At 37.7% G+C, this 27,014-nt stretch overlaps 1 protein-coding gene across 5 annotated transcripts in view; it reads left to right on the plus strand.

Annotated features, from left to right (window-relative positions):
* The window catches only part of LOC117424492 (nuclear factor of activated T-cells 5), a 48,472-nt gene that overhangs the window by 15,641 nt on the left and 5,817 nt on the right, over window positions 1-27,014 (plus strand). For 2 of the 5 annotated variants that reach the window (XM_058992668.1, XM_058992667.1), the window contains exons 2-9: window positions 6,679-6,804; window positions 13,783-14,377; window positions 15,299-15,488; window positions 15,849-16,039; window positions 16,469-16,641; window positions 19,470-19,604; window positions 25,952-26,004; window positions 26,841-26,973. In XM_058992668.1, the coding sequence (XP_058848651.1) occupies window positions 6,679-6,804; window positions 13,783-14,377; window positions 15,299-15,488; window positions 15,849-16,039; window positions 16,469-16,641; window positions 19,470-19,604; window positions 25,952-26,004; window positions 26,841-26,973 (1,596 nt within the window). Of the gene's footprint in view, window positions 1-6,676; window positions 6,805-8,405; window positions 8,529-9,253; window positions 14,378-15,298; window positions 15,489-15,848; window positions 16,040-16,468; window positions 16,642-19,469; window positions 19,605-25,951; window positions 26,005-26,840; window positions 26,974-27,014 lie in introns of those variants that run through there. The other 3 variants (XM_058992670.1, XM_058992669.1, XM_058992671.1) reach the window with 3 other exon arrangements.

Raw genomic sequence — 27,014 nt, forward strand, 5'->3', positions numbered from 1 at the left:
CTTCTTTTTTTTTTTAAAGCTTTTATTTGCTGTACTAATTTTAGAGAGGCTAGTATTTGAAAGACAACATTCACAGGGTGTGTTCTAGAAAGGAGATTTTCTTTCAAGTAGAAAAAGTTAAATTACAGAAATGAATACTGTATTTACATGATTTGCAACAGAAATGAAACAGTTTGAAAGATAACCTTTAAGGTCCTTTTACCAGAGATTAAGGACCTCATATTGACCAGTTAGTTTAAAGGAAATGTTTGCTTTTCTAATAGTGATTTAATCAATATGTGGAGAATGAACCACAACTTTTAACAAGGAATGACTCAATTTAAAATTTAACTCATAAAATGTACTGAAATCTAAAATGGATGAATAAGATCTGTAACTGAACTTCAAAACAAGTAATTGTAGTTTTTAGAACAGATTACACTGAATAGAGAACACATAATGGCAGTCATAGTAAACAAGGTTACAATTAAAAGCATTTTTCAAAGTAATGAAGTATACAGCAACCCCCGCCACCCCCCTCCTTTCTCCCAATAGGCTCCAGCTTTTAAACCACTGGTATGTGCGCAGGCTGAAAATTGACTTTCCCTTACACTGGTAATGTTTGTCAGCTTGATGGCTTTCTGCCAGGCACTGCATACTCAGAATGTTAAAGGTGATCTGTAAGCTGTAGTGGCCCACTCAATTCATTACATTTAAATCAAAAACAGTGTTTACCACAAGGAATGCATGAAGGTACTATAGGCAGAAGCCCAGGTAGTTTAACTCTTCGCATGAAGAGCAAAATATGATGTTTAAGAACCACGATTTCTGTATTGTGCATTCCCCAAACAAGAACCGCTTTTTAAGAGGACTTTTAAAAATGTCTAACACTGGGGAGCTTGTATGATTTTGCAAATCCACTTCTGCACCTACAACGGCTAATATCTTTTAAACTATAAAGACGGATAAAGAATGCTTTGAGAAAATGGTTTTACATTCTGTACACAGCATTATTTTGTGATTTGTCTTGGTCAAGTTTCGTTATGGGTTCAAGAAGAATGAACCCTTCTGTGGCAGTTGCTGTGAAACAAGAACATTTTACGAGCACCAATTTCATGTTTATTAAAAATCTGGAGAATTTAATGTACTGTGAAAAGTGCAAACATTTGTTGCCACAAAAATGTACCTTGAGGGCCATTAGCGAAATTAAGTTGCCGCAAACAAATCCTGTTTTAAGGCAGTGTGGTCCAGTGGTTAAAGTCCAGGGCTTGTAACCAGAAGGTCACCTCTGCCACTGACTGACTCACTGTGTGACCCTGAGCAAGTCACTTAACCTCCTTGTGCTCCATCCTGCGGATGAGATGTTAAGTCAATGTCCTATTGTAAATGACTCGCAGCTAAAGCGCTTTGTGATGGTGGTCCTCTATATAAAAATCAAGATATTATATTATTATTATTTTGTAAAGATGCTGTCATCAAAGTGTCTAAGTCTCTGCCTTAATATGGTTCCCATAAGTTTCTGCTTTGTAGACAATAGACTTTGAGTTATTGTATTATTCTTTAGTAGACCACTAGTTCAGTTACAGGTGTTGTCCAGTAAATATTAATTATTTCACTTTAACCTCTGGCCATATCGGTGATACAGACCACGTGCTGTAACATAGTGACTTTTTATTTGTTACACAGCTTGAATTCTATAATTATCTCAAAGTTCTGTTTCAGGTGTTATCCTGTAGAAAGAACTGTTTCAACCTATACCGATTTTCAGATCTTTTTCATATCCATTTTACCTCATGTCCAAAACCATTTGGTCTGATGTGAGCAATCTTTAGGTTCACAAACTCCCATGTTCCCAGTTTCTATAAAAGACTGTTGTACGTAAAGAAAACATTTAACCCCATAACAAGGCTAGATGTCCAATGCAAAATATCAACAGCTTGCCTTTAGCTTTAATCTAGGAATTAACTTTAGTTTGTAACCACACTAGAAATGTGCACTGTATTTAGCTTTGTGTGTATTTGTGCTTTTTGTGTACATTAAATCAGTGTTTGTGTTTTATTTCTTTACTGATGTAAATTGAAGAAAACACTGTTTAGTTTACCTTGTAAAGATAAGCAGAGTCAAAAATGCCAAGCACCTACAGTATTTGGACCTGCTGTAGTAATCACAAAGTTAGAAATTCAATCGATTTCAGGTGGTAGTGAAAAACATTTTATTCACTTTGCGCATCCTTACGAATTTAACTTTGTTAGTTCAAAGATTGGCAGATATAATTTTGAAATCTAGCATTGGATAAATCCAACAGTAGTTTTACTATTGTTGGATTTATTGAACATTCTGGCTTGTGATTTTTTTTTTAACCTGGTCCTCTGAATTTTGTTAAGTCATTCAACATAACTGTAAATGTAAGGGTATTGCTAGGGATATTATTTTGGTACTGTTTAAAGTGTGCTGTCGGAATAGTGTCCACAAGTAATGAAGTAGGTTAAGCACAAGTAATTAAAAAAATAACTATTCTGCAATTTGCACATTTATTAAATCTCGACTGCTGGACACAATTTGTAATCTTGTTATTGGGATTCCAGTTATCCCATTCAGGAACATGATTAGTTTTTCAGCTATCTGGGCCTACCATGCTAACATGGAGGATAAATGACTTGTCCAAGTCCATATCCTGTCTGCCTACGGGGTTCCTACAATTTCACATTCCTGGCAGTTTTGGCAGTGATAACTGACAGTTATTGCACCGTGATGCCTGCTTTACTGTTAACTGATTTATTTTAATCAAGAAACAACCCCTTCACAATTAAATGAAATGTTTAGAAGGGGCTGTGGGTTTATGGAATATCATTTGTAATCTTGATACTCCAAATCGACCTCCCCACTAAAAGTATAGAAGTCAGCTTAAATCTGGCTCTGTCACCCTACCATCACCATTTAAATGTATTATAGAGTTATCATACATGTAGGCACAATATCTGTCCTTTGTTGATTTGAAGGTGGTCGGGACCCTTTTAAAGAGCCTGGCCTAAGGATTCTGATTTTTTTCTTCTTCTGAATTACATCAGTAAGTACAAAATGGATTTTGATAGAGAGGCAACATTCATTTTTAAATCATTATCTAGCCCAATGACCAGTATGTGCACATACCAATCTCATCTACTTCTTGAAACAAGAATGGTTGGGAGGGGAGCTTTGAAAATTGTTTGCTTTCAGTCTTTTTCTTGGATCTGCTCAGCCTTCAGAGGTTCCTTTTGATCTTTTATTATAAAATAATACAGAATTTGAAAATCCTTCTCTGGCAGTGTAATAAATACATTGCAAAGCTGAATTGCCAAAATAATGACCGGTTATGGTTCTACCTCTTATTTGGACGTTTAAAAACCATTCAGCACTTCCAACGTTTGTTTTCCAGTACTGTGTTTGTTCTTCTAAGGAGTCTGGGATTTAATTATTTTGGGTTATATTCTCATTAAAAATTCATTGAACACTGAATTGCTTGTAGTGGAATGGGATCAGATAACCTTTATGTAGTCACACAATAAAAAGACTCAGTCTTGTGTTTTTTTTATATATCTATAAAGATGTTTGTGTTGAGAGAGACTGCTGCAGGTACAATATGAGGTTTAAAACTCTGGGGAGAGTTCTGTTAAGCAATTTAATCTAACTAGCATCAGATGTTGAATTTCTTTAAAGAAGAGACTTCCTTTCTTTGGTGCTTTTGTGACAAGAATGCACTAAAGAACCTTGTTAACAAGCCATCTTACTACCTCAGATATTTGGGGTTTTGTATTAGAAATGGTGGTAACTTAAGATTGTGCAGTCTGTGTAGCAACATAGAATCATTTTAGGTCTGCTGTAACCAGCGTGCGATTTGTCAAATTTCCGGGGGGGGGGGGGGGGGGGGTAAAATAGACAAACAACAAAACATCATGGCAAGCCTTTATACATCTGTAGTATGCAATTTAAATAGTTAAGAGAATCATTGTTACTTATGTGTTATCCTGAATCAACTGCTAAAAAATATTTAGGAATCACACATTTGCCAAATCTGCCATCATGCAGGATAAGTGCGGTTATTTTTTATGGATACAGTCACACTTGCCAACATTTGGAAACTGTTCAGCTGGACTCTGATCATGTATATTATCATACAATAGACATATCCCCCAACTCAACACCACACGACCATCATGATAGTAAAAATAGACATAATGAGGTGTTCTTACCTTTGTATAAGTTAGTGATCAGCAGATGTGTCAACTGCACGAAGAACACAAGCACAGTGTGTGGCTTTCACCAACTACTGTGCAGAATAAATGCATTTTTTTCTATGAGTAAATATCGGGACGCGGGACAGTTGCAAGGACATCAGGACTGTCCCGACTATATAGGGACTGTTGGCATGTATGTACGTCAAAGGCAATAACAAAAACTACCTACGTTACAGCAACTAAAATAATGTTAAAACGCACTCATGACAAGTACTTGCATTGTTGCACATAACCACATTGATAATTGCAGTGTAACAACAATACATGGAACATAATACAACATACATATTTTAACAGCTTAATCTACAGGAGTTAATTGTTGTTAATCTTGGCCTTTTTTCCACTCTGCTCAGCGGGTGACTCGGCGGGTAAAAGTTCTAGTCTTTGGCTCTGGGGCTGTTTTTTTTTAAAACAAACAAAAAAAAAAGCTACTATGGATTTTTAGTGTCCTGTCTTCATTTCTTTTTTCATTAGTATAGTATGCTCTTCCAATGATGATAAAAAAATAAGAGTTTGAAATACAGCAACTGAATGACATTGACAGTCATTGGTCAGTTTGCCTTGCTACGGTGCATACAGCACTACTGTTGGATGACGGTGACGGGTAAGTGGAATCGGAGCCTGACCTTGTTAGGTTTTCAGTGTTCAAGTGACCAAAAACTGGATGCTGCTCAAAATAGAAAAAAAAAAATATTTAGCATAATAAGCTAATGGTATAAGAATACTTTGATCCTCCATGCATTCACTTGGATACACAATCTCATTGAAAATAGTATTTTGCTTGGTGCTCTTTGAAAGATGTTGACATATTGGCATGTTACCACATTTAACTCAAAAATAAGATAATTGCAATTGAAAGATATTCAATAGTTTTCGTATCTTGGTCTGCAGTTGCCAGTCTGCTCATTAGATGGGCCTGTGTTCACATTTACGTGCATGTGCAGATAGCAGGGGAGGGGGAGTGAGAAGGTGTCTGGAATGCAAAGTGTCGGGTTTATTATTTTGTTTTCTGTTACAGACCTGTACATTACTTACTGTATCTCAAAGTTCAATCTACAAAAGGTTTAGAAAGTGCTACCTTTTACAGTACACCAAATTATAACATAAAACACTATACAGGGTGAGGATAATTTTAAAGGAGTCTGTAAACTGGATTGGTGTCAGTATAGATTGAAGATTGACACCCAATTTTTTCCTGAAAAAGTGGATTTAAAACATGTGGATGAAGATTTAATGGATGGAGTGTGGTGTTAAGTTGTACTGTAACTGCAATATTAACTTTATAATACTATATGCTTGTTTAATGAAGACGAAATTGGCACATTACTGTACTTTGAGTATCCAAATCGAGAATTTGGATATATTGTAGGCAGTTTCTCAGTGGTAGAGAAGCCAATTCAACTTAGGATATCCTGCCTGTATGTCACACTTGCATTATTACATGGATGCTGGACGTGATTATAAACTTTTTTACTGTTGGTTCTAATTTTATATTACTGCTGTGCATTCATTTACTGCTTGTTTTGTTTTTGGGCTCTAGCCATAGTTGGTCTGTGTATATCATAAGTTGTATGACAGTTCTATGACATGCTGTACTAAACTGTACAGAAAGTGTATTTATTGTTATGGAAACTTTCCAATTGTTAGTAAGGTGGAGGGGAGATGCTTAAGGGACACCCACATTTCAAAAGAAAGCCAGTGGTTAACCAGATGCACTGGAAAGTTATTTCATTCAGTAGAAAGTGAGCAATAATTATAAACATGATGACTGTCATCTTTCATGCAGACAATTGGCACTGGACTGTTTTTTAATGTTAAAACCAAAGCTAGCATTCCAAACAATGGCATTATGGGTAAGTGGTGCACACTACACTATACACAATAACCACCTCTCTCACACTTGTAGACTCTTGTTTGTATTTGGCTTGTAAAAAAAAACAAAAAAAAACCTGCGAACCCCAGAGTAAAATCTTGACCTATCATATCCAGGAAAGGTGATTTTAGAAATGTGTTTTTTCTTTTCTGTCTGACTTGTTTTTTTTTATGTATGTGTTTTATGAAATCTTAGATTCTTATGTTCCTGTAAAATGTAGTATTAAAAGAAGTTGAATGCCTGTGATTTACTGAAATGAAAACCTGCACATTGTATAAAGAGTGAAGCTACCCTGATTGCTCTCGTGTTGACTCGTGAATATCAGCGCTCCAACTCTGTGGAGTGTTCAGCATACCAAACTTGGCTAGAGGGCATTGTGCTCTTGGTTCCCTAAAATAACTTGCTGCCATCTGGGGAGGTGGATCTTTAACAGTGATGAGTCCTTGGCACATCGGTGTGTTGTTAGATCATGGAGCATTACATGTTGAGGTTTCAGTTATTCTAGGCTCTTGTAATCTGTATTTAAACTGCATTCACTATGTTTCCTTCCAGAGTCAGTCTATGACCTTCTCCCAAAGGAGCTGCAGCTGACGTCCTCAACTGAGTGCAGTCTAGTAACAATGAGCCAGAAGAGTGGTGGAGAGGCTAGCCCGCCTCCCCTGGCTCCCCTTGCAGCAGGTATGCACTTGTTTCATTCTCTCTGGTATATGTAAGCAGTGCTTGCAATGGTCCTAGGCCTATGTACAGGACCACACCCTTCTTTAGGCTACCTGCAAGGATAGACATCAGAACTTGGCTGTACCTGACAGCAGAACCACTAGCAAAGTATTTTAAAAAAGGAATTTCAATCACAAACTGCTGATGGCAAAAAAAAGCAAGTTTACATTTCAGCTGTCATCTTCCAGCATTCTACTCTGTAAATATGAACTGGACAAAACCAGCCAATAAAAGCCTTTATTTCTACTTTGCTATCAGTTCTGTTAATTTAACAGTTTTGTATCTGGTGGTGGTGTGTGTGTTGTGTGTGTTTTTTTTATTTATTTATTTTTTTAAACAGTGAATCCTCCTTGGTAGGAACTGTGGTTTAGATGAGCAATGTGTTTGACAATGTGATTTATTATTTGGGGAACCCCCCACTATACTAGTTTGGGTAGTAAAACTATTTTAATGTGGTTCCTGCTAAGTTTGTATTAAGGAGGTTTGACTATATAAACTTTCTTTTAAGACTTATGGTATTTTAAGACAAAAACATCAAATGTACAGGGTGACTAGAAACTAAGTTTACCACATCAACGCACCATACATTGATGTGATACTTACTTTCTGATTGCCTTGTATTTTTGTTGCAGATTATACAGCACCTGTCCACATTTTTGGTCTTTTGTGTTTAATAGTTCTGTACCTAATTCCAGCCCAGAGGATGCCTCTTAATTCTTGAAAATTGGTTATTCTGCCGAATGCAGATTTGAAAACTTGTTCAGGTACCAAAGGCAGATTACATCAGTAGTTTACTATCAGTGTTCTCATCAGGGTCCCATAGCGCTGATTCCTTTTCTTTCTTTCTTTCTTTTTATTTTTTGGGGAATTGATAATGTTTTGAACTATTGGACACCCCTTTTTTGCCCCTACCTCCAGTCCCCGGTTTTTAAATAAACATTGCAATTGTCCCTCTCCATAGTCTCCTTTCATGAGGCTTACTGTAGTAGGACTTGATTGCTCCCAGCTTGTATATATCCTGGTGAGAACACTGTGCCTTGCAGTTGGAGTCTAAGGAAACCATGTACTGCTAGGTTGTATATGTTTACTGGAAGCTTGCAGGCCTGCTCTGTAGAAATGTGAAGCTCGGGAATCCTGTTTACCAACTATCCAATCATAAACAGTTTAGGTTTTTTTAATTTGAAAAGCTCACTATAGCATTAAAACAATGCTGTCAAATAGGACCTGGGGGACTGCTTAATCAGAGCACAGTCCTTGAAAATCTTTAATACAATTGGTCCAAACCTTGGTGGCACTTGGCCATACTGTTGGGAAAGTTTTAAGATGGGTCATTGCAAAACTTCATATTAATTAATCTGATGCTTTTTAATCCAGCCATTACAATATGCCTTGCAGTCATACATGTAATGTCACATTTTATTAAGTAAATTTGAACTTGATTTTAATATGTTTTGTTTTTCAAAAACACACAAACAGACTATCAAATTCACACTTGTTTCTTCTTCTATTACATTTTTTAAAAATGCAATTCACTTAGTTTTTTACTTTGCCCCGTATTAAAGTGCCCAGGTTTAGAGGGAGTTTCAGTAGAACGAGAAGTCTGTTGCCTTTGGACATCAATACCTAACTGCAGCCAATTGCATCCCTCTGAGGAGGCGGGACGTACTGGCTGCAGCAGATGGAAGGTGAAGTATTTTTAAGTTTAAATGAATTTGTCGGGACTGTAGGTATTCTACAAATTGGCCTTGCCTCTTATTGGCTGATTTCTTTCTTCTTTTATAAAAGCCCTTGAATTGGATACGTTTTCTTTGTAGTTGCTATCCCAGCTGAGTTTTTATGTTGTGAAAGTTGGTTGGCGAAATATATTCTATAAACAGGAAGCCTTATTTAATTTTAGCTGGGTCATTTTTGATAGTTTTGGATGAGGGTGGGGGGTGGTAACAATGACTAAGTTGGAACCCCTAGGGTGCACATTGCACCCGTACTTGAGTCATTACTGGTCTGAAACTTGCTGCTTCAGTTAATTGAGAATGGTATCACTTTTTCAGTTGTTGAACAAGATACCATTTAGCTTCTGGACTGTTAAGCTATTTGATTCTTATCCACTCTACTCTCAGTCTAAGACGATCTGCTTTCACATTTTTTCAGACATAAAGGCTATGCTACATGCCACACTTGCTCTCTTCTCTAGCGCTAGTATTATTAAGTCTGCCATATACTCCTACACCCTTGTTTTGTGTCTCTGTTGTGTGAATGCGTATGTGTGTATGTATGTATGCGTATATGTATGTGTGTGTGTGTGTGTGTGTGTGTATATATATATATATATATATATATAATATATATATATATATATATATATATATTATACACACACACAAACATACATACATACATACATACAGACTTATTAGAACTAGCGCTAGAAAAGAGAGCAAGTATGGCGTGTAGCATATATATTTATATATATAAATAAATAAATAGATTTCTTAACTCTTAAATCTAACACTGTCCCTGATATAAAGACAATATTCACACTCTCTCATTTATATGACCACTCCCTAACCACAAGCTGCTGCCTATTCCTGCACCAACACTATAGCCTATATCTCTGCCCAAACACCATCTCTGATATAAGGCTCCTGTATGGTCCTTGCTCTATTTAGTAATGCTTTAAAGCTTTTCTTGCTCATGCTTTTAATGTATAGCTACACTTCATTTTACTGTTCTGTGTTTACGCTTAGAGTTATTCAGCTTTAACATTTGTTTCAAATACATACTGCACATTATATCAAAGTTTTAAAGATCTCTGTTTTGAAGAATCTAAGTTAAATATTCCTCATTACATTCTTGTCACTTCATTAAACTTTCTTTGTAGTAATACTTCAGTAAAGGTATTTTGAAATGTCCAAATTCATTGTGTATGTCTTTTATACTGCGTATTGCATTGCTATTATTGCTTTTTTAAAAAGGTCTTTGTTTTGATCTTGGAGTGAATCAATATCACTTTTTAACTCTTATCTTTACCTTTTCAGTACAAATAATTAAATATATAGTATGACAGTTTCCCCAGCAGTCCAGAGTGAGACTTTATATGTGAGCTGGTATTGTTCCCAATGAAGAGGGCCAGTCCATATGGGTTTCTCATGAAGCAGCAAGTTGGACTGGTAATTTCACTGTGCAGATTGCAAGTGAGATTGCTGGTGTGCACCCCCCCCCCCCCCTCGGAGATGCAGGAGTGAGTCTGTTCATGGACTCCCTCTTGGGAACGCATGGTTTGTGAGCAGGATCGAGTTGCTGTGTGCGACGGAAGCTTCTCTTGACTGACGTGGTCGGTACGTTAGTCAGGGTGAATGCAAATCATGTCTCCCGATGCAGCCGTCTCTCCAACACTTTTTGCAGGAACGGGATTGGCTGGTTTCAGGTAGGGGTGCCTGGAGGGATCAGACTTTTAGTTCTACCAAGAAAGGTTTGTTGCATGAGTTCCAAGTGAATACCTGTCTTGAGAGGTCCAAATCTAATCATTTTTCATTGCAAATGTTATTGCACTGCTTTTTGACAACATGTATACATATTATACATTAAAAGTAATTGATTGGAATTATAAAGTACTTGATTTGTCTTTTATTTTTAAAGTGTGTTTTATATCACAATATTCTAAATTAGTTTAATTACATTTGTTTTCTTTCAATCTTGACAAATGTAACCTTGTTTTCTGCAAACAAACAAAGTAACTCAATTGTTTTATTTGCTGGAGTGCTAGTTGTTTTTTGCTATTAATACACTTAACTTGCATCCTAGCTCCACCTTTCAGTGACAGGCATCGTGGTGGGTGATGTGACACTGTCTGTATCTGTCAGTAGTGAAGACATTTAGTGGCAGAGACACTTAACCCATCAAATCTCTCCCAGGGTATAGGTCGCTCTAACTTTTAGACTTGTATTTTAAGTTTTTATTTATTGTTTTTAATATAGATTTATATCTTCCTCCTTTTTAGGTTTTAAATGATTCAGTTATTTAAAATGAGAAAGTAATGTAAGATATTGCCTCCCAGCTCTGAACCTCATCAGAAAGACATCAAAAATGAAATGAACAATATGCCTATAGTCAACCGTTTATATATTACAAAAGTGTTTTGCAGCCACTTGTAGTTTTTTCTTGTTCTCTCTCTCTCTCTCTCTCTCTCTCTCTCTCTCTCTCTCTCTTTTTTTTAGTAAAGCAGCGACATAGTTAGTCAAATAAACAAATATCATGACTGTAGTTGTCTGTTTTTAGTAAATAATGTCCATTATGCAGTTCATTTGCATTTGAAGTATAACAGTTGAATACAGTAGTCCCTCGCTAAACCAGACTTGTTGGGAGACACGCCCAGCACACCACACGGCTGTGCTTTTACCAGGTGAGCCACTTGGGGACCACCTATTAAAAGCTCTTAATTTCAGTGATTTAGTAGGCTACTTGTAGGTCTGTTTGTTCCTCTGTTTATTTTCGTTGCTGTAACCTAAAAAAAGAACAGCTGCTTTTGAAGTGTCTGCTGTGCTTTCATTCAATGATTTTCCAGCACCTAGATTTTTAAATTAACCACTTCAGTTCATGTTTAAAATAACAACAAATTAAAAATAAAATTTGGGGGGGTGAAGACAAAATCCTGTTTTAGACAATGGGCTTCTGTAGGTGGAGGAAAGTAATCAAACCAAAACAGCAAACTCAGTGTGGCTGTGGAAAGGCTGTTTGGTGCCTCTCTCTTTACTTTGACTAACTCCGACACCCCCAGCAAAACTCATATTGGAGCGACCTGAAATTACCTTTGCTTTGGATACTATTCGGCCCTTCTTCCTGGCTTTAGACTTAGTTATTCTGTATTACTGTATATTACTACTTAATCGTTCTTGTGATCATACTGGGATTTATCGCTAATATGCTTTACTTTAAACTGTTAGATTTGTTTCTCTCAAGAGCTGCAAACCACTGTGCTGCAGATTAGTGGCAATGCTTCTAAAATACAATGTTACAGTGTTGTGTGTTGATGGAATTGATTATTCTTGTTACTTGGAGAAAACCTTTTGAAAATTGTAATAGTAGCTTCAAAGACAACACTGCTTTCAGATCAAACTACAGACATTAATTTAACTACTGTGTTACAGAATTAAGACACCCTGCTAAATCCAGGATACTAACCTTTAAACTAGCATTTTATGTTACACTTGCTTCATTTTAGTTCCAACACCATAGTTTTGAAGAAAGTAGTTAATTTGTTTTAGGAAGGATTATAAGATATGTATGAAACAGGACTGTTAATAAGCACATACCAGTTAAAATAAGTAACATTTTATTGAAGGTTTCAGACTACGACTGTACTTATTACAGGTTTTACCTTTAATTAGCATAGTTACTCCAACATACTTTCATGAGTTTACCTACACAATATTTAATTATTGTTCTGAATGTTTGAATGTTAAATGTTTAGCACCTTATTTTCTCATAACGTATTCCCTAAGACTGAGGGAGCTGAAGTTTTGATGCAGACACTGCCTTGCTTGGGATGCCAACAACAAAAAATCTGCTCGCTTTCTGACAACTAACAAATTCAAATTAATAATGGAATGCTTTCGAAATATTGTAAACTTTATTTGATGCCATCAGTGTGGCACATTTAAAGAAACACATTTGTACAATTTGGGATATTGGTTCCATTTTCACATTTTAGGGTGGTTCAGAAGTCACTTGAGCTGTTGATGGATGTAATGGGTGGGATAACTTGTGCCATAGAGCAATGAAACTTTGCATTCATGTAGCATTAGTGAAGCCTATTGGGGGAAGAGGGTCATATGGTTCGCACATTGGGTGCACTGTCCTAGCATGTCTATAGGTGCTCAAAATGACCAGGGTTTCCATCATGCATCCTTACAAAGTATCCCATGCAGCAAATCCACAAGAATTGCAAGCTTAACTTCATGGATAAGGCAAGGCCCCTTATTAGCAAGGGCTGTATTTATCAAGTCTTTATTCCAAGTTTTTGGGAAGGAAAATATGGTAATGAGATTTTTTGTGTCCTTCCTGATTTAAAAAATGTACATTTTCCTTTCACAAAGAAATATGCAAAGCACACTTTCCTATAAAGACCTAGATAAGTGTCAACCATATTGTCGTCTTCAGGTTTCATTGCTCTATGGTGCCTACTCCCCCTTCTCCCTGGTGACCTTTGAACCAACCTGTAATTGATTAAAATACACTTCTCTTCAGTTTTTTTTGTTCAATTATTTTATTTTCAAAAACATGAATCTTGAATGATCAGCATTTGTTGCTCATTCGTTGTCTTGTTTTTGTTCCAGGAAATTCCCTCTGAAGCAGGGAGTGTCTGCATATAAAATGATCTGCAGTTCTCTGCTTCATAGGTCAGAAACTTGTCTATTTTGTTTATGTGGCTATGCTCAGTCCCAACAATTTTTTTTAACCAGAGAAAATCTAATTGGCAAGCATCATTTTGATTTAACAGAATTTTTTTTCCCCCCATTTGGTTGGCTCATTTAATGTAATTTTTCGTTTTTATTTTTTCGAATTTTTTTTGTTTGTTAAATACTTTACATCTCAATTTAAAAACAAAAAAATATTGCTAAATCCTATAAGATAAAATATTTGACACTATAAATCAACAGTTTTCTAATTAAATTAAAACAAAAGGCATTACATACAAAATATTATTGTTTGCTTCATTTACTTAAATCCAGCAATATTTAATGTATTTTTTATAATTAAATGAACATATTTAAAATCAAGTTTATGATGCAAAAAAAAACCTAAACAAAAACGATATTATTTTAGTTTCAAATACCAAAAACGAAAAGAAAAAAAAATGCACACATTTTGCTGCTTGAATGGGACTGCTAGCCAGTGTAAGTGGAAATGCCTTTATTTATTCTAAAATTGTGCACACTGCAGATGCCACTTCCACCTCTTCTATCTCCATGGGTGGTCCTCGCAGTTCTTTTACCGCATCTTCTAGCCCCACCATACACTCCTCTACCTCAGTCACTGATCGCACAGCTCTTCGAGTTGACAAATGCTCTCCGAGCGAGGGGGTAAGTAGCCAAGGGATGACTGAGGTCCACTGTGTAGAGACACTGACTGGTGGTGGTGGTGGTGGTGGCGGCAGTGGCGGAGGAGGAGCCCAGCAGCATCAGACGACTCCCTCCAAGAGGCGGACGGTCCTGAATATCTCCCCGCCCCCTGAGGACCTGCTGGATAACAGCCGGATGTCATGCCAGGATGATGGTTGTCCCGACTCGGAACTGAGCAACAGCATTTGGATGGAAGACTCGGCCTCCAACTTCAGCATTGTGAGCTCCAGCTCCTACAATGACAACACAGAGGTTCCACGCAAGTCTCGGAAACGTACGCCACGGCAGCGGCCCGGCCCGAAGCCCATTACAGTGAACGGGGCCAGCCTGGATGTGTTTGATGCAGACAGCGCAAAGGGACCTCACTTTGTTCTCTCACAGCTGGGATCTGACAGCAAGACTTGCTCCAAGGGAGGGTGCGTACTGCCTCCTCTTCTTTTTTTTTTTTCATTAATTTATTAATTTATTATTTTTATTTTTTTCACATACTCTTTCTTCTTATCTTCTCTGAGGCCAGCCAAACAGATGTGTGGTCATCTGGAACAAGTTGGTTAACTACCAGAGCTTTACCCCATACAAAACAGTCACTGTCCATCTAAACGGCCATGGTGTATTTATCTGTCCACATTGGTCTCTAGCAGTGACGTACTTTGTTGGCATACTGCAGGCTGAATTAACCAGATCTATAACTAGCTGTAAAACCCAAACTGCTGTGGTACCATACGTGTTAGAGATGCAGTATTAAAAGGCCATGTGTTGTACTTGTGAAAAGTCGATCCAAAACAAATGAATTACTGAAGAGAAGAGCAGAATATGAATGGAGTAACTTCATAAACATTTTAAAATGTTCTCAAAAACAAAGCACTCCTCTTTGTCAGTAGTAATGAAGTTGTTTGAAATACATTTATGCTTGACTTCCTTCCAAGTTATATTTTGGCATAGGTGGAGGGCTAGGAAGCAGGAAAAAAAAAAAAAAAACTGAATGCTTTTTATACAGTGAATAGAGATTTTTAAAGGTATATATGCATTATGTTTATTGTTAAATTGAATAATAGTTGTTGGTTTCTTTGGTTAACCTATACTTAAACCCTGATAGCTACAAAAGGATAAAAAAGCTTTACCATTTTGTTTATTTTAGAACTCCAGGGTGGATCTAAACATTAAGTGCATTGAATTATGTGCCTGCTTTGCATTAATAAATTATGATAATATAAAAAATGTCTAAGGGTTATCTATCCCGTGATCCTGTAAAAGAATGAGGGATGCTTGCATTGAGGGATGTTTTATATTGTTGTTTCCTATAAATATAAGTGCTTATTTCTGTGTTTGTTTTATAGCCCTGCAGAGGGGACACAGTCGTCAGCACAGAAGGGTCCCACCCTGTCTGGCCAGTATCCCAGTAAAAGTGAGGGCAAAGAGCTGAAGATTGTAGTGCAGCCAGAGACGCAGCACAGGGCGAGATACCTCACTGAGGGCAGTCGGGGTTCTGTCAAGGACCGAACACAGCAAGGCTTTCCCACCATTAAAGTAAGTAAGCAAGAGGAGGTTCACCTTCTGACTTGACTGCTCGTGAACAAGACCAAAACTTCAACCCTTGGGATTGAATTGCACACTTTTTTCTGTCAAGTTTCATTAAGGTTTTGTCCAGGAAAAATGAACTGTTTCACTGCCACATCATTCTAACCCATTTTACTTAATATATACTATCAGTTTGATCAGAGATGTCAGTCCCCTTACAGTATGCCCACGGGGGATGCTTTGTTTTTGTTCAGTTTTTTTTTTTTTTTTTTTTTTTTTTTTTTTTAGACAAACAGGTTTAAGTCTTGTCTTCACAACTAATTTGCTAATCATGTTGCTAATCTATTTCCTTTTTTTTCTTGTCCCCAGCTGGAAGGTGTAAGTGAGACTGTGGTGCTGCAGATTTTTGTGGGTAGCGACTCCGGCCGTATAAAGCCCCATGGCTTTTACCAGGCCTGCAGAGTGACTGGCCGCAATACAACACCTTGTAAGGAGGTAGACATTGAGGGCACAACAGTCATTGAGGTGTGCCTGGAGCCTGCTAACAACATGACTTTGGCGTAAGGAGAATTTATTTCTTTATTGCTCATTTTCCTTTTTTTGTTTAAATAATACAGAACCCAACCAGGCTGCTCATGACAGATCACTGTGATAATTCACTGTCCATAAACTACTGTACCTACTTTAAATTCACATAGGTTTCCCTGTCTTTAAAACTAGGACAATCTTCCTGGTATACTTGCACACATACTTGGAGTGTTTCCTTACCTAAAGGACCAACTGTGTATTATTTCAAATTTGCTGCTGGGTTCTGACAATTTTTCAGCAGGTCAAAGTTAGGTAGAAGTAGCTTCCATATTGTTTGTGCTTAATCTTTTAATGTGTAAAAACAAGCCTATAGCAAAGTTTTAATTTTAACTTGGGGATAAGTGATCGAAGGAGAGAAACTAGTTAAGATAAGCTAAGTGAACAGTTTTATCATTCTGCAGTGTGGATTGCGTGGGGATTTTGAAGCTCCGGAATGCTGATGTTGAGGCTCGGATTGGAGTTGCTGGTTCCAAGAAGAAAAGCACACGAGCCAGACTGGTTTTCAGAGTCAGTATTAGTCGCTCTGACGGGTCCATACTAACATTGCAGACTCCGTCGTCTCCTATTCTGTGCAGTGAGTACATTAACTTCTTGGAATTCTACTACAGTATCATTCTAGGAAATAAGCAAAACATATGGGTGGTTCATGCCACACCAGTAAAACTGAAATCAATATGGCTCACGGTTGTAGCTTCTTATGTTACTGGTATCTGGGGAAACAGTAGAACAGTCCATGCCCACAGACTGAAAAAGGATTAGAAGGTCACATTTTTCAAAGCCCTGTTTTAATTAAAAAAAAAAAAAAAAAAAAAAAAGAGCATATAGGGCTCTTTTATCACAAAAGTTTTGGTTGCAAATGACTTTTTCTGGTTGTTATGAAAACTTTCTTTTTTTTTTTTTTTTAACTTTGTGTGTTCTTCCTCCTCCAGTTCAAGGATTTGTATAAGAGCCCATTATAGAGAGTACCTCTGTGTCTGAGTTTTACTTTCAACAATCAAACTACTGTCCCGTGAAAAAGTATTTGCCCCCTGTCTGATTTTCTGCATTTTTGCACATTTTTTCACATTGTATTTGGTCAGATTTTTTTGTGGGTTGTAGTAGTATATAAAGGGAGTCTGAGAGAAAAAATGACACCAAAGTTTGGTGGTGCTTTCAATTGTTTGGTGTGCAAGGTAATCAAACATGCAATCTTCAGGTGTGAAAAAGTTATTGCCCCCCCCTAGTTAACTCAACCCAATTAAAGGGATAATTAGGGTCAGCTGTTTGAGTACTTTGGTTAACAACCAGGCCTGATTTGGGCAAGCCCTGCCCAATATAAATCTGACTAACTTTGGCCCTTACCATCACAGTGAAGTTGTCAGCACACAGGTTCTAGAGGCACATCATGCCACAAACAAAAGAAATTCCTGAAGACCTCCAGAAAAAAAGTTGTTGATGCCTATCAGTCTGGAAAGGGTTACAAAGCCATTTCTAAGGCTCTGGGGCTCCACCGAACCACAGTCAGAGCCATATTGTCCAAATGGAGAAAGTTTGGGACAGTAGTGAATCTTCCCAGGAGTGGCCGTCCTGCCAAAATCTCTCCAAGAGCAAGGCGTAAAATCGTCCAGGAAGTCACAAAGAACCCGAGAACAACATCCAGGGATCTGCAGGCCCCTCTCGTCTTGGCTAAGGTCAGTGTTCATGACTCCACCATCAGAAAGACAATGGGCAAAAATGGGATTCATGGCAGAGTAGCAAGGCGGAAACCATTGCTCACTAAGAAGAACATGAATGCTCGTCTCAAGTTTGCCAAAAAGCACCTGGATGATCCTCAAGAGTTCTGGAACAATGTTCTATGGACAGATGAGTCAAAAGTGGAACTTTTTGGCCGACATGGGCCCGGTTATGTCTGGCAAAAACCAAACACTGCATTCCACAGTAAGAACCTCATACCAACGGTCAAGCATGGTGGTGGTAGTGTCATGGTTTGGGGATGCTTTGCTGCATCAGGACCTGGACGCCTTGCCATCATTGACGGAACCATGAATCCTGATCTGTATCAGAGAATTCTACAGGAGAATGTCAGGCCATCCGTCCGTGAGCTGAAGCTGAAGCGCAGCTGGGTCATGCAGCAAGACAATGATCCAAAACACACAAGCAAGTCTACATCAGAATGGTTGAACAAGAAATTTAAAGTTTTGGAATGGCCTAGTCAAAGTCCAGACCTAAACCTCACTGAGATGTTGTGGCAGGACCTGAAACAAGCAGTTCATGCTCGAAAAACCCACAAATGTCACTGAGTTGAAGCAGTTCTGCATGGAGGAGTGGGCCAAAATTCCTCCATGGCGCTGTGAAAGACTAATCAATAACTACAGGAAGCGTTTGGTTGCAGTTATTGCTGCTAAAGGTGGCGTAACCAGTTATTGAGTCTACGGGGGCGATTACTTTTTCACATGGGGGCATTGGGTGTTGCATTTATTTATGCTTTCTTTAATGAATAAATGAAATATGTGTCAATTTTTGTGTTATTTGTTCACTCAGGGTTCCTTTTATCTAATAATAGGTTTTGGTTGAAGATCTGATAACATTCAGTGTCAAAAATATGCAAAAATGCAGAAAATCAGACAGGGGGCAAATACTTTTTCACAGCACTGTAGCTGTGATTGACAATTTTTATTATGTGGCTGTATCCCAGCCCTATGCTCTCAGCCTAAGCAATCTCCAAAGATAGCCCACCATGCTTAAATAGAAGAAAGTTCTGATTTTGTTTATCTTTTGCAGGACAGTATAACTAGAACAATGCAGACAACTAAATGATTATTATTTTTCCCTGTTGGACCCCGTCTGAATCATGTAATTAATGTCGCACACTGACTATTTTATAATACAGTTATTTCCATTACTGGGTGCTACCTCCTGGATCAATTTCCCCAAGTGTCCCAACATTGATATTGTTTCAAAATAAGTCATAAAGAATGGAAATTCTATCTACAGTCCAGTGTTATGATGTTCAACCTATTTTTATTGATTGTGTTAGACCCTAACAGTGTCTGTGTGTAAAAGTAATATTTCAGTACATACTTCTGAGTGTTTGCTTTTCTTTAATTGGAATGCTTTAATGTCATGAGTTAACTGTTAAAAGGTTTTAATTAAGGCTGTGTGTGTGTGTGTGTGTTTTTAATTCCTGGATAATATGTTTAGGGGAATGTAGAACTGGTTTCATGCTTGTTTTTTGGGGGAGTTGTCTGTGTCTGGGGAACCATAAATTTAAGCCAACAGTTGTTGGCTGTGAGCAACTAAATAAGGCAACTGTGGGCTATTTATGGTTTTGTTTCTGTGTGTGCCTCCGGTCACTGCGTTACAGAATGTATAGTGTATGTTGGTCTGTGAGTAAGTTTGCTGCTGTTCTTTTTTTCACTGCAGCTCAGCCCGCTGGCGTGCCTGAAATTCTGAAGAAAAGTCTTCACAGCTGCTCAGTGATGGGGGGAGAAGAGGTGTTTCTAATCGGAAAGAACTTTCTTAAAGGAACAAAAGTCATTTTCCAAGAAAATGTATCAGGTGTGTGAATTAGATGGCACTTTTTTGTCCTGTTTTCAAACTGGACTGCTGGCACGGGGGAAAAAAAGCTTTCTTTTCAAAGCTGAAACTCATCCCCTTCCACCAGAAACAAAAATTGCAGACCTATGGCAGCCTGGATAAATCATACGATGTGCTGGCAGTTACAGGCTTAATTTAACAAGGTCAATACCCACATGCCAACATTTATATTATTATTATAATAATAATAATAATAATAATAATAATAATAATAATAGTATTATTATTATTATTATTATTATTATTATTATTATTATTATTAACTAATAAAACTACCACCCCTGGAATGCATCGACGGTAGATGTCAAGTTGGTTATATGCTTGCTTTACTTAAAAAAAGCCCCATTGGTGCAAATCAGGGTTTGTAAACGAGCTATGTGTGTTTTAAGAACATATTTAAGAAAAAAAAATTCAATGGCAATCACTCCACAGTTGTAAGACTTGTAGCAGAGTAACCCTAGAGCAGTGCTTCCCAACCTTTTTCAATGTAGGGACCACCTTGGTGGTTGGATTTTCCCACGGACCAGCATTTTTTAACAACAGTATTTTGAAACAAATTTGTATGTATAGAAGTACATTATTTAAAGTATTTATATAACATACCTAACATAATGAGATTCCTGGGCTTGAATCTTCACTACCAGGTCAGCAAGTAATGTTGTCATTTTGCGCATTGAAAGTTGCTGATGGCAAAGTTCCTGTTTCTTTTGTTTAAAATTGCTTATTTTTGAATGCTTTGCAGATAAATGGTGTCTCAGTTTTATAGGTTTAAGAGTTTTGTTTGACAAAACCTCCTGACAAATAATGCACTGGGGCTTGGGTCATCCTTGGATCCAGTAAATGTAAATACGTGCTAGTCCCCCCAACCGTTACCTCGTGTAGCAAATTAATCAATCCATTTCTAACGTAATTTATTGCACCCACTGATCGCCAACTTCGCTCAATGTACATATAAAAAACACCGGAATACGAAGAAGAGGTATGTGGGAAGCAATTTGAAAAATAAAAAAAATGTTTGGAGAGTATACAGGATGTTACTTGCCACTTCTGGTAGGCTGAAACGGGATTGGTGGCGCAGAGTCAATAGGATTTATAGCATTTTGGTTAAATATGACAGTGTCAAGAATAGACTGCACCCATTATTTCCAGAAGTAGTGTTAATAGAATTTCATTTTGGCATATAGTCTTGTGAGATATTAAACTTGGCTGAATAAACCTATATAATAACATGGAGCTGAAATCGATCATTCACACTGAGGTACAGTTCAAGTCAAGCTACAAATATATAAAGCTACCAACTTTATGAAGCCTAAACCCGGGACACATCTGGGGGTGGGGGGGGTTAGATAAGCGGCTGGCTGCAGCAGAAAAACTTTATTATTTTTATTAACCCTGTAAAACTGTGTATCTGTACCACACATATAGATAGATGAATAATATAAAATAAGCTTTTTTCTAATTACTATAATTTGCAAACAATTTTTTGGGGTGTTGTTACAATTACAGTGCCATGAAAAAGTATTTGCCCCCTGTCTGATTTTCTGCATTTTTGCATATTTTTGATACTGAATGTTATCAGATCTTCAACCAAAACCTATTATTAGATAAAAGGGACCCTGAGTGAACAAATAACACAAAAATTGATACATATTTCATTTATTCATTAAAGAAAGCATAAATAAATGCAACACCCAATGCCCCCATGTGAAAAAGTAATCGTCCCCGTAGACTCAATAACTGGTTACGCCACCTTTAGCAGCAATAACTGCAACCAAACGCTTCCTGTAGTTATTGATTAGTCTTTCACAGCGCCGTGGAGGAATTTTGGCCCTCTCCTCCATGCAGAACTGCTTCAACTCAGTGACATTTGTGGGTTTTTCGAGCATGAACTGCTTGTTTCAGGTCCTGCCACAACATCTCAGTGAGGTTTAGGTCTGGACTTTGACTAGGCCATTCCAAAACTTTAAATTTCTTGTTCTACAACAATTCTGATGTAGACTTGCTTGTGTGTTTTGGATCATTGTCTTGCTGCATGACCCAGCTGCGCTTCAGCTTCAGCTCACGGACGGATGGCCTGACATTCTCCTGTAGAATTCTCTGATACAGATCAGAATTCATGGTTCCGTCAACGATGGCAAGGCGTCCAGGTCCTGATGCAGCAAAGCATCCCCAAACCATGACACTACCACCACCATGCTTGACCGTTGGTATGAGGCTCTTACTGTGGAATGCAGTGTTTGGTTTTTGCCAGACATAACCGGGCCCATGTCGGCCAAAAAGTTCCACTTTTGACTCATCTGTCCATAGAACATTGTTCCAGAACTCTTGAGGATCATCCAGGTGCTTTTTGGCAAACTTGAGACGAGCATTCATGTTCTTCTTAGTGAGCAATGGTTTCCGCCTTGCTACTCTGCCATGAATCCCATTTTTGCCCATTGTCTTTCTGATGGTGGAGTCATGAACACTGACCTTAGCCAAGGCGAGAGAGGCCTGCAGATCCCTGGATGTTGTTCTAGGGTTCTTTGTGACTTCCTGGACGATTTTACGCCTTGCTCTTGGAGAGATTTTGGCAGGACGGCCACTCCTGGGAAGATTAACTACTGTCCCAAACTTTCTCCATTTGGACAATATGGCTCTGACTGTGGTTCGGTGGAGCCCCGGAGCCTTAGAAATTGCTTTGTAACCCTTTCCAGACTGATAGGCATCAACAACTTTTTTTCCAGAGGTCTTAAGGAATTTCTTTTGTTTGTGGCATGATGTGCTTCTAGAACCTGTGTGCTGACAACTTCACTCTGATGGTAAGGGCCAAAGTTTATATAGATTTATATTGGGCAGGGCTTGCCCAAATCATGCCTGGTTGTTAACCAAAGTACTCAATTAGCTGACCCTAATTATCCCTTTAATTGGGTTGAGTTAACTAGGGGGGGGGGGGGGGGGCAATAACTTTTTCACACCTGAAGATTGCATGTTTGATTACTTTGCACACCAAACACATGAAAGAAGCACCAAACTTTGGTGTCATTTTTTTCTCTCAGACTCCCTCTATATACTACTACAACCCACAAAAAAAATCTGACCAAATACAATGTGCAAAAATGCAGAAAAATCAGACGGGGCAAATACTTTTTCACGACACTGTATATATCACGTGGTTAAAGCTATTTGTTTTTGCCAGAACTGCGTAACCGAATTTTGGGAGTTGTTTGCAGAACACCTGGAGTTTACTCACAGATCACAGGTTGGGAACCACTGTCTTAGAGTAATAACAGCACAGTTTCAGTCTCCTCATCTTCAACTGCTGGTTAAGAACAGCAACACCTGTTCCTCACCACTGGCGGAATAACACTTTAGGGTCCACCTAATGTTAAAATTCCCGCTGGTGACCTGGCCCTTTTTAAATCTTTTTACTCAGGCACTGTATTAGACAGACCTGCTAGCACCGTTCAAAAGCAGTCAGAGCTTCAAAACCAGGTCCTATTCGTGTATTTCCGGCATTGGACCTTGTTAGGAGAGAGCCATGAATATATATATATATATATATATATATATATATATATATATATATATATATATATATATATATATATATATAATATAATATAATATATATATATATATATATATATATATATATATATATATATATATATATATATATATATATATATATATATACACATACATACACAGTACTGTGTAAAAGTTTTAGGCAGGTGTGAAAAAATGCTGTAAAGTAAGAATGCTTTCAAAAATAGACATGTTAATAGTTTATATTTATCAATTAACAAAATGCAAAGTGAGTGAACAGAAGAAAAATCTACATCAAATCAATATTTGGTGTGACCACCCTTTGCCTTCAAAACAGCATCAATTCTTCTAGGTACACTTGCACACAGTTTTTGAAGGAACTCGGCAAGTAGGTTGGCCCAAACATCTTGGAGAGCTAACCACAGTTCTTCTGTGGATTTAGGCAGCCTCAGTTGCTTCTCTGTCTTCATGTAATCCCAGACAGACTCGATGATGTTGAGATCAGGGCTCTGTGGGGGCCATACCATCACTTCCAGGACTCCTTGTTCTTCTTTATGCTGAAAATAGTTCTTAATGACTTTCGCTGTATGTTTGGGGTCGTTGTCATGCTGCAGAATAAATTTGGGGCCAATCAGATGCCTCCCTGATGGTATTGCATGATGGATAAGTATCTGCCTGTACTTCTCAGCATTGAGGAGACCATTAATTCTGACCAAATCCCCAACTCCATTTGCAGAAATGCAGCCCCAAACTTGCAAGGAACCTCCACCATGCTTCACTGTTGCCTGCAGACACTCGCTCGTGTACCGCTCTCCAGCCCTTCGGCGAACAAACTGCTTTCTGCTACAGCCAAATATTTCAAATTTTGACTCATCAGTCCAGAGCACCTGCTGCCATTTTTCTGCACCCCAGTTCCTGTGTTTTCGTGCATAGTTGAGTCGCTTGGCCTTGTTTCAAGGTCGGAGGTATGGCTTTTTGGCCGCAAGTCTTCCATGAAGGCCACTTCTGACCAGACTTCTCCGGACAGTAGATGGATGTACCAGGGTCCCACTGTTTTCTGCCAATTCTGAGCTGATGGCACTGCTGGACATCTTCCGATTGCGAAGGGAAGTAAGCATGATGTGTCTTTCATCTGCTGCAGTAAGTTTCCTTGGCCGACCACTGCGTCTACGGTCCTCAACGTTGCCCGTTTCTTTGTGCTTCTTCAAAAGAGCTTGGACAGCACATCTGGAAACCCCTGTCTGCCTTGAAATTTCTGCCTGGGAGAGACCTTGCTGATGCAGTATAACTACCTTGTGTCTTGTTGCTGTGCTCAGTCTTGCCATGTATGACTTTTGACAGTAAACTGTCTTCAGCAACCTCACCTTGTTAGCTGAGTTTGGCTGTTCCTCACCCAGTTTTATTCCTCCTACACAGCTGTTTCTGTTTCAGTTAATGATTGTGTTTCAACCTACATATTGAATTGATGATCATTAGCACCTGTTTGGTATAATTGTTTAATCATACACCTGACTATATGCCTACAAAATCCCTGACTTTGTGCAAGTGTACCTAGAAGAATTGATGCTGTTCTGAAGGCAAAGGGTGGTCACACCAAATATGGATTTGATTTAGATTTTTCTTGTGTTCACTCACTTTGCATTTAGTTAATTGATAAATATAATATATTCACATGTCTATTTTTGAAAGCATTCTTACTTTACAGCATTTTTTCACACCTGCCTAAAACTTTTGCACAGTACTGTATATAATTAGGTTGCCACCTTGCCGGGCTTTGATCCGCAGTAAATAGCTTCATGCATCACATGATCAGGGTCCCTGGGACAAATAATTTGAATGTTCGTTTTTTTTTTTTTTTTTGTTAGTTTTTTTTTTACACATTTTTCAATTTGTTTGTTTGTTTGTTTTTTTGGTTGATTTTGTTCCCTTTTGTATATATGGCCATAAAAATGTTTTTCCATGTTCCCTACATGTTGATGTTTCATTGTTCAGTGTCAGATTTGAGCTGGTCATGCTAAAATACATTGTATGAACTAATTTTGTTTTCTTCCTAAAAAGTGTCTCCTTTTTGTGTTTTATTATATGTACTAAACAGGGTGTCTCAGACTATTTAACTTTTTTGGTTTTATGGAAGCCTAGTGTGTGCACATTCATGGCATGTATGCATGTACCTGTAATCTTTTATAGTTATGAGTTATAGGCACAAATCTAGCAACAGTAAAAAACAGACGAAAATAGCTCGGACCCTACACTAATACAGTGTGCATCTAATTGGGTGAAGCAGGTAAACAGTGTGGCATTTTAGAGGTATTATGTGACACCTACTGAATAAAAAAAAAAAGATGTTTGCTGTTGGCCCAGGAACACACTGTGATCAGATATTTCCTGTGAAGAGACCCATTTACTGATGAGTTCGCTTTTTTGCTTCAATAGCCTACAGGATGGAAATAGTTTAGAGAAGATAGGGTGAGCGACCCATGTGCTGTGGAGGCTGATGAATGGGGTGGTGGAAGTTATTCATGGGTCCCTAACTGGATTTGAATAGGTTCTGCTGGTTTTTAGACTCCAATATTAGTTCAGACGTTTTAATTAAGGAGTAGAGGTACAGTTTAGTTCAGTACAGTGTTTTTTATTTTTTGTTCTTGTATTATAAAGATCTCGTGTTGCTGTTGAACACTATATATAATACAAAGTGCTGTGGAAATTTATAGTTTCCATGGAATTTAAAAATGTATGTTCAGTCTACTATAAGATTTTGTGTTTGTTTTTTTCATTTAAAGATGAAAATCCTTGGAAAGGGGAAGCAGAAATTGATATGGAGCTGTTTCATCAGGTAAATAACCAAAAACATACATGTATGTGTTTTAAGTCATCAATTATGCATATTCTCCATTTCACACAAGAAAATCAGTACAAAATATCTAAAATCAGGGAGCTGGTGTTAGAGCTGGTATTGATATATAGTGATTTTACGTGAAGAAATGTAAGGCTGTAAAAAAAGTCATAAAATATCCATGCAACAGCATGGCCATCTCAGGATATTGTGGAACATTCATGTTGATCTTATTTAAGACCAAAACTTAAAAATATATCATGATGGTACTGGGGATCCTTTCAATTAATTAAAATATGGCTTTAGCTGTTTAAATCTAAAATAGCTTCCTGAATCCAAACAAAAACATTTGTGAAAACGAATTATACAAAGCTTTTAGTCTTTTGCTGAGCAGACTTTTTAAAGACAGTTCAGAACCTGTATTATGTGATTGTTGAAAATGTAATGTTCATTTATTTGTGAAATTACTGTAGTTATAGCTTAGTGGCATGCAACATGGAACATATGCAATCCTAGAAACAAAATAGCATCCACAACCAGATTGATTAAGAAAAATGGATGTGTGTAAAATCTGGATTTATTCATGTCAGTTGTACCTGCATCTCCTTTTAAACAAAGCTAGAGTGGAGTTGATAGATGCCCAAAACTGACACGTTAAAATTACATATTGTGCTTAAACAATGTTGAAGAAATGAAAGGGTAATAGAAAGTGTTACTGATGGGAATGATGCAGTGAGTATTTTTTTTGTTTATAAGACCCTAAGTCAGGCATAGAACAAAGCAATGGACATAATTATACTGCCATACAAATATGCATTTATGTTTTTCTCTTTCAGAATCATTTAATTGTTAAAGTTCCTCCATACCATAATCCAAAAATAAGTTCACCAGTTTGTGTTGGGATATATGTAGTAACAAATGCCGGGAGATCGCATGAAGTACAGCCTTTCACATACACTCCAGAACCAGGTTAGTGCATGTTTTCTAAACTAAACTGGAGAGCTATTGTC

The sequence above is a fragment of the Acipenser ruthenus genome, chromosome 19, assembly GCF_902713425.1.
Source record: "Acipenser ruthenus chromosome 19, fAciRut3.2 maternal haplotype, whole genome shotgun sequence".
Taxonomy (NCBI): Eukaryota; Metazoa; Chordata; class Actinopteri; order Acipenseriformes; family Acipenseridae; genus Acipenser; species Acipenser ruthenus.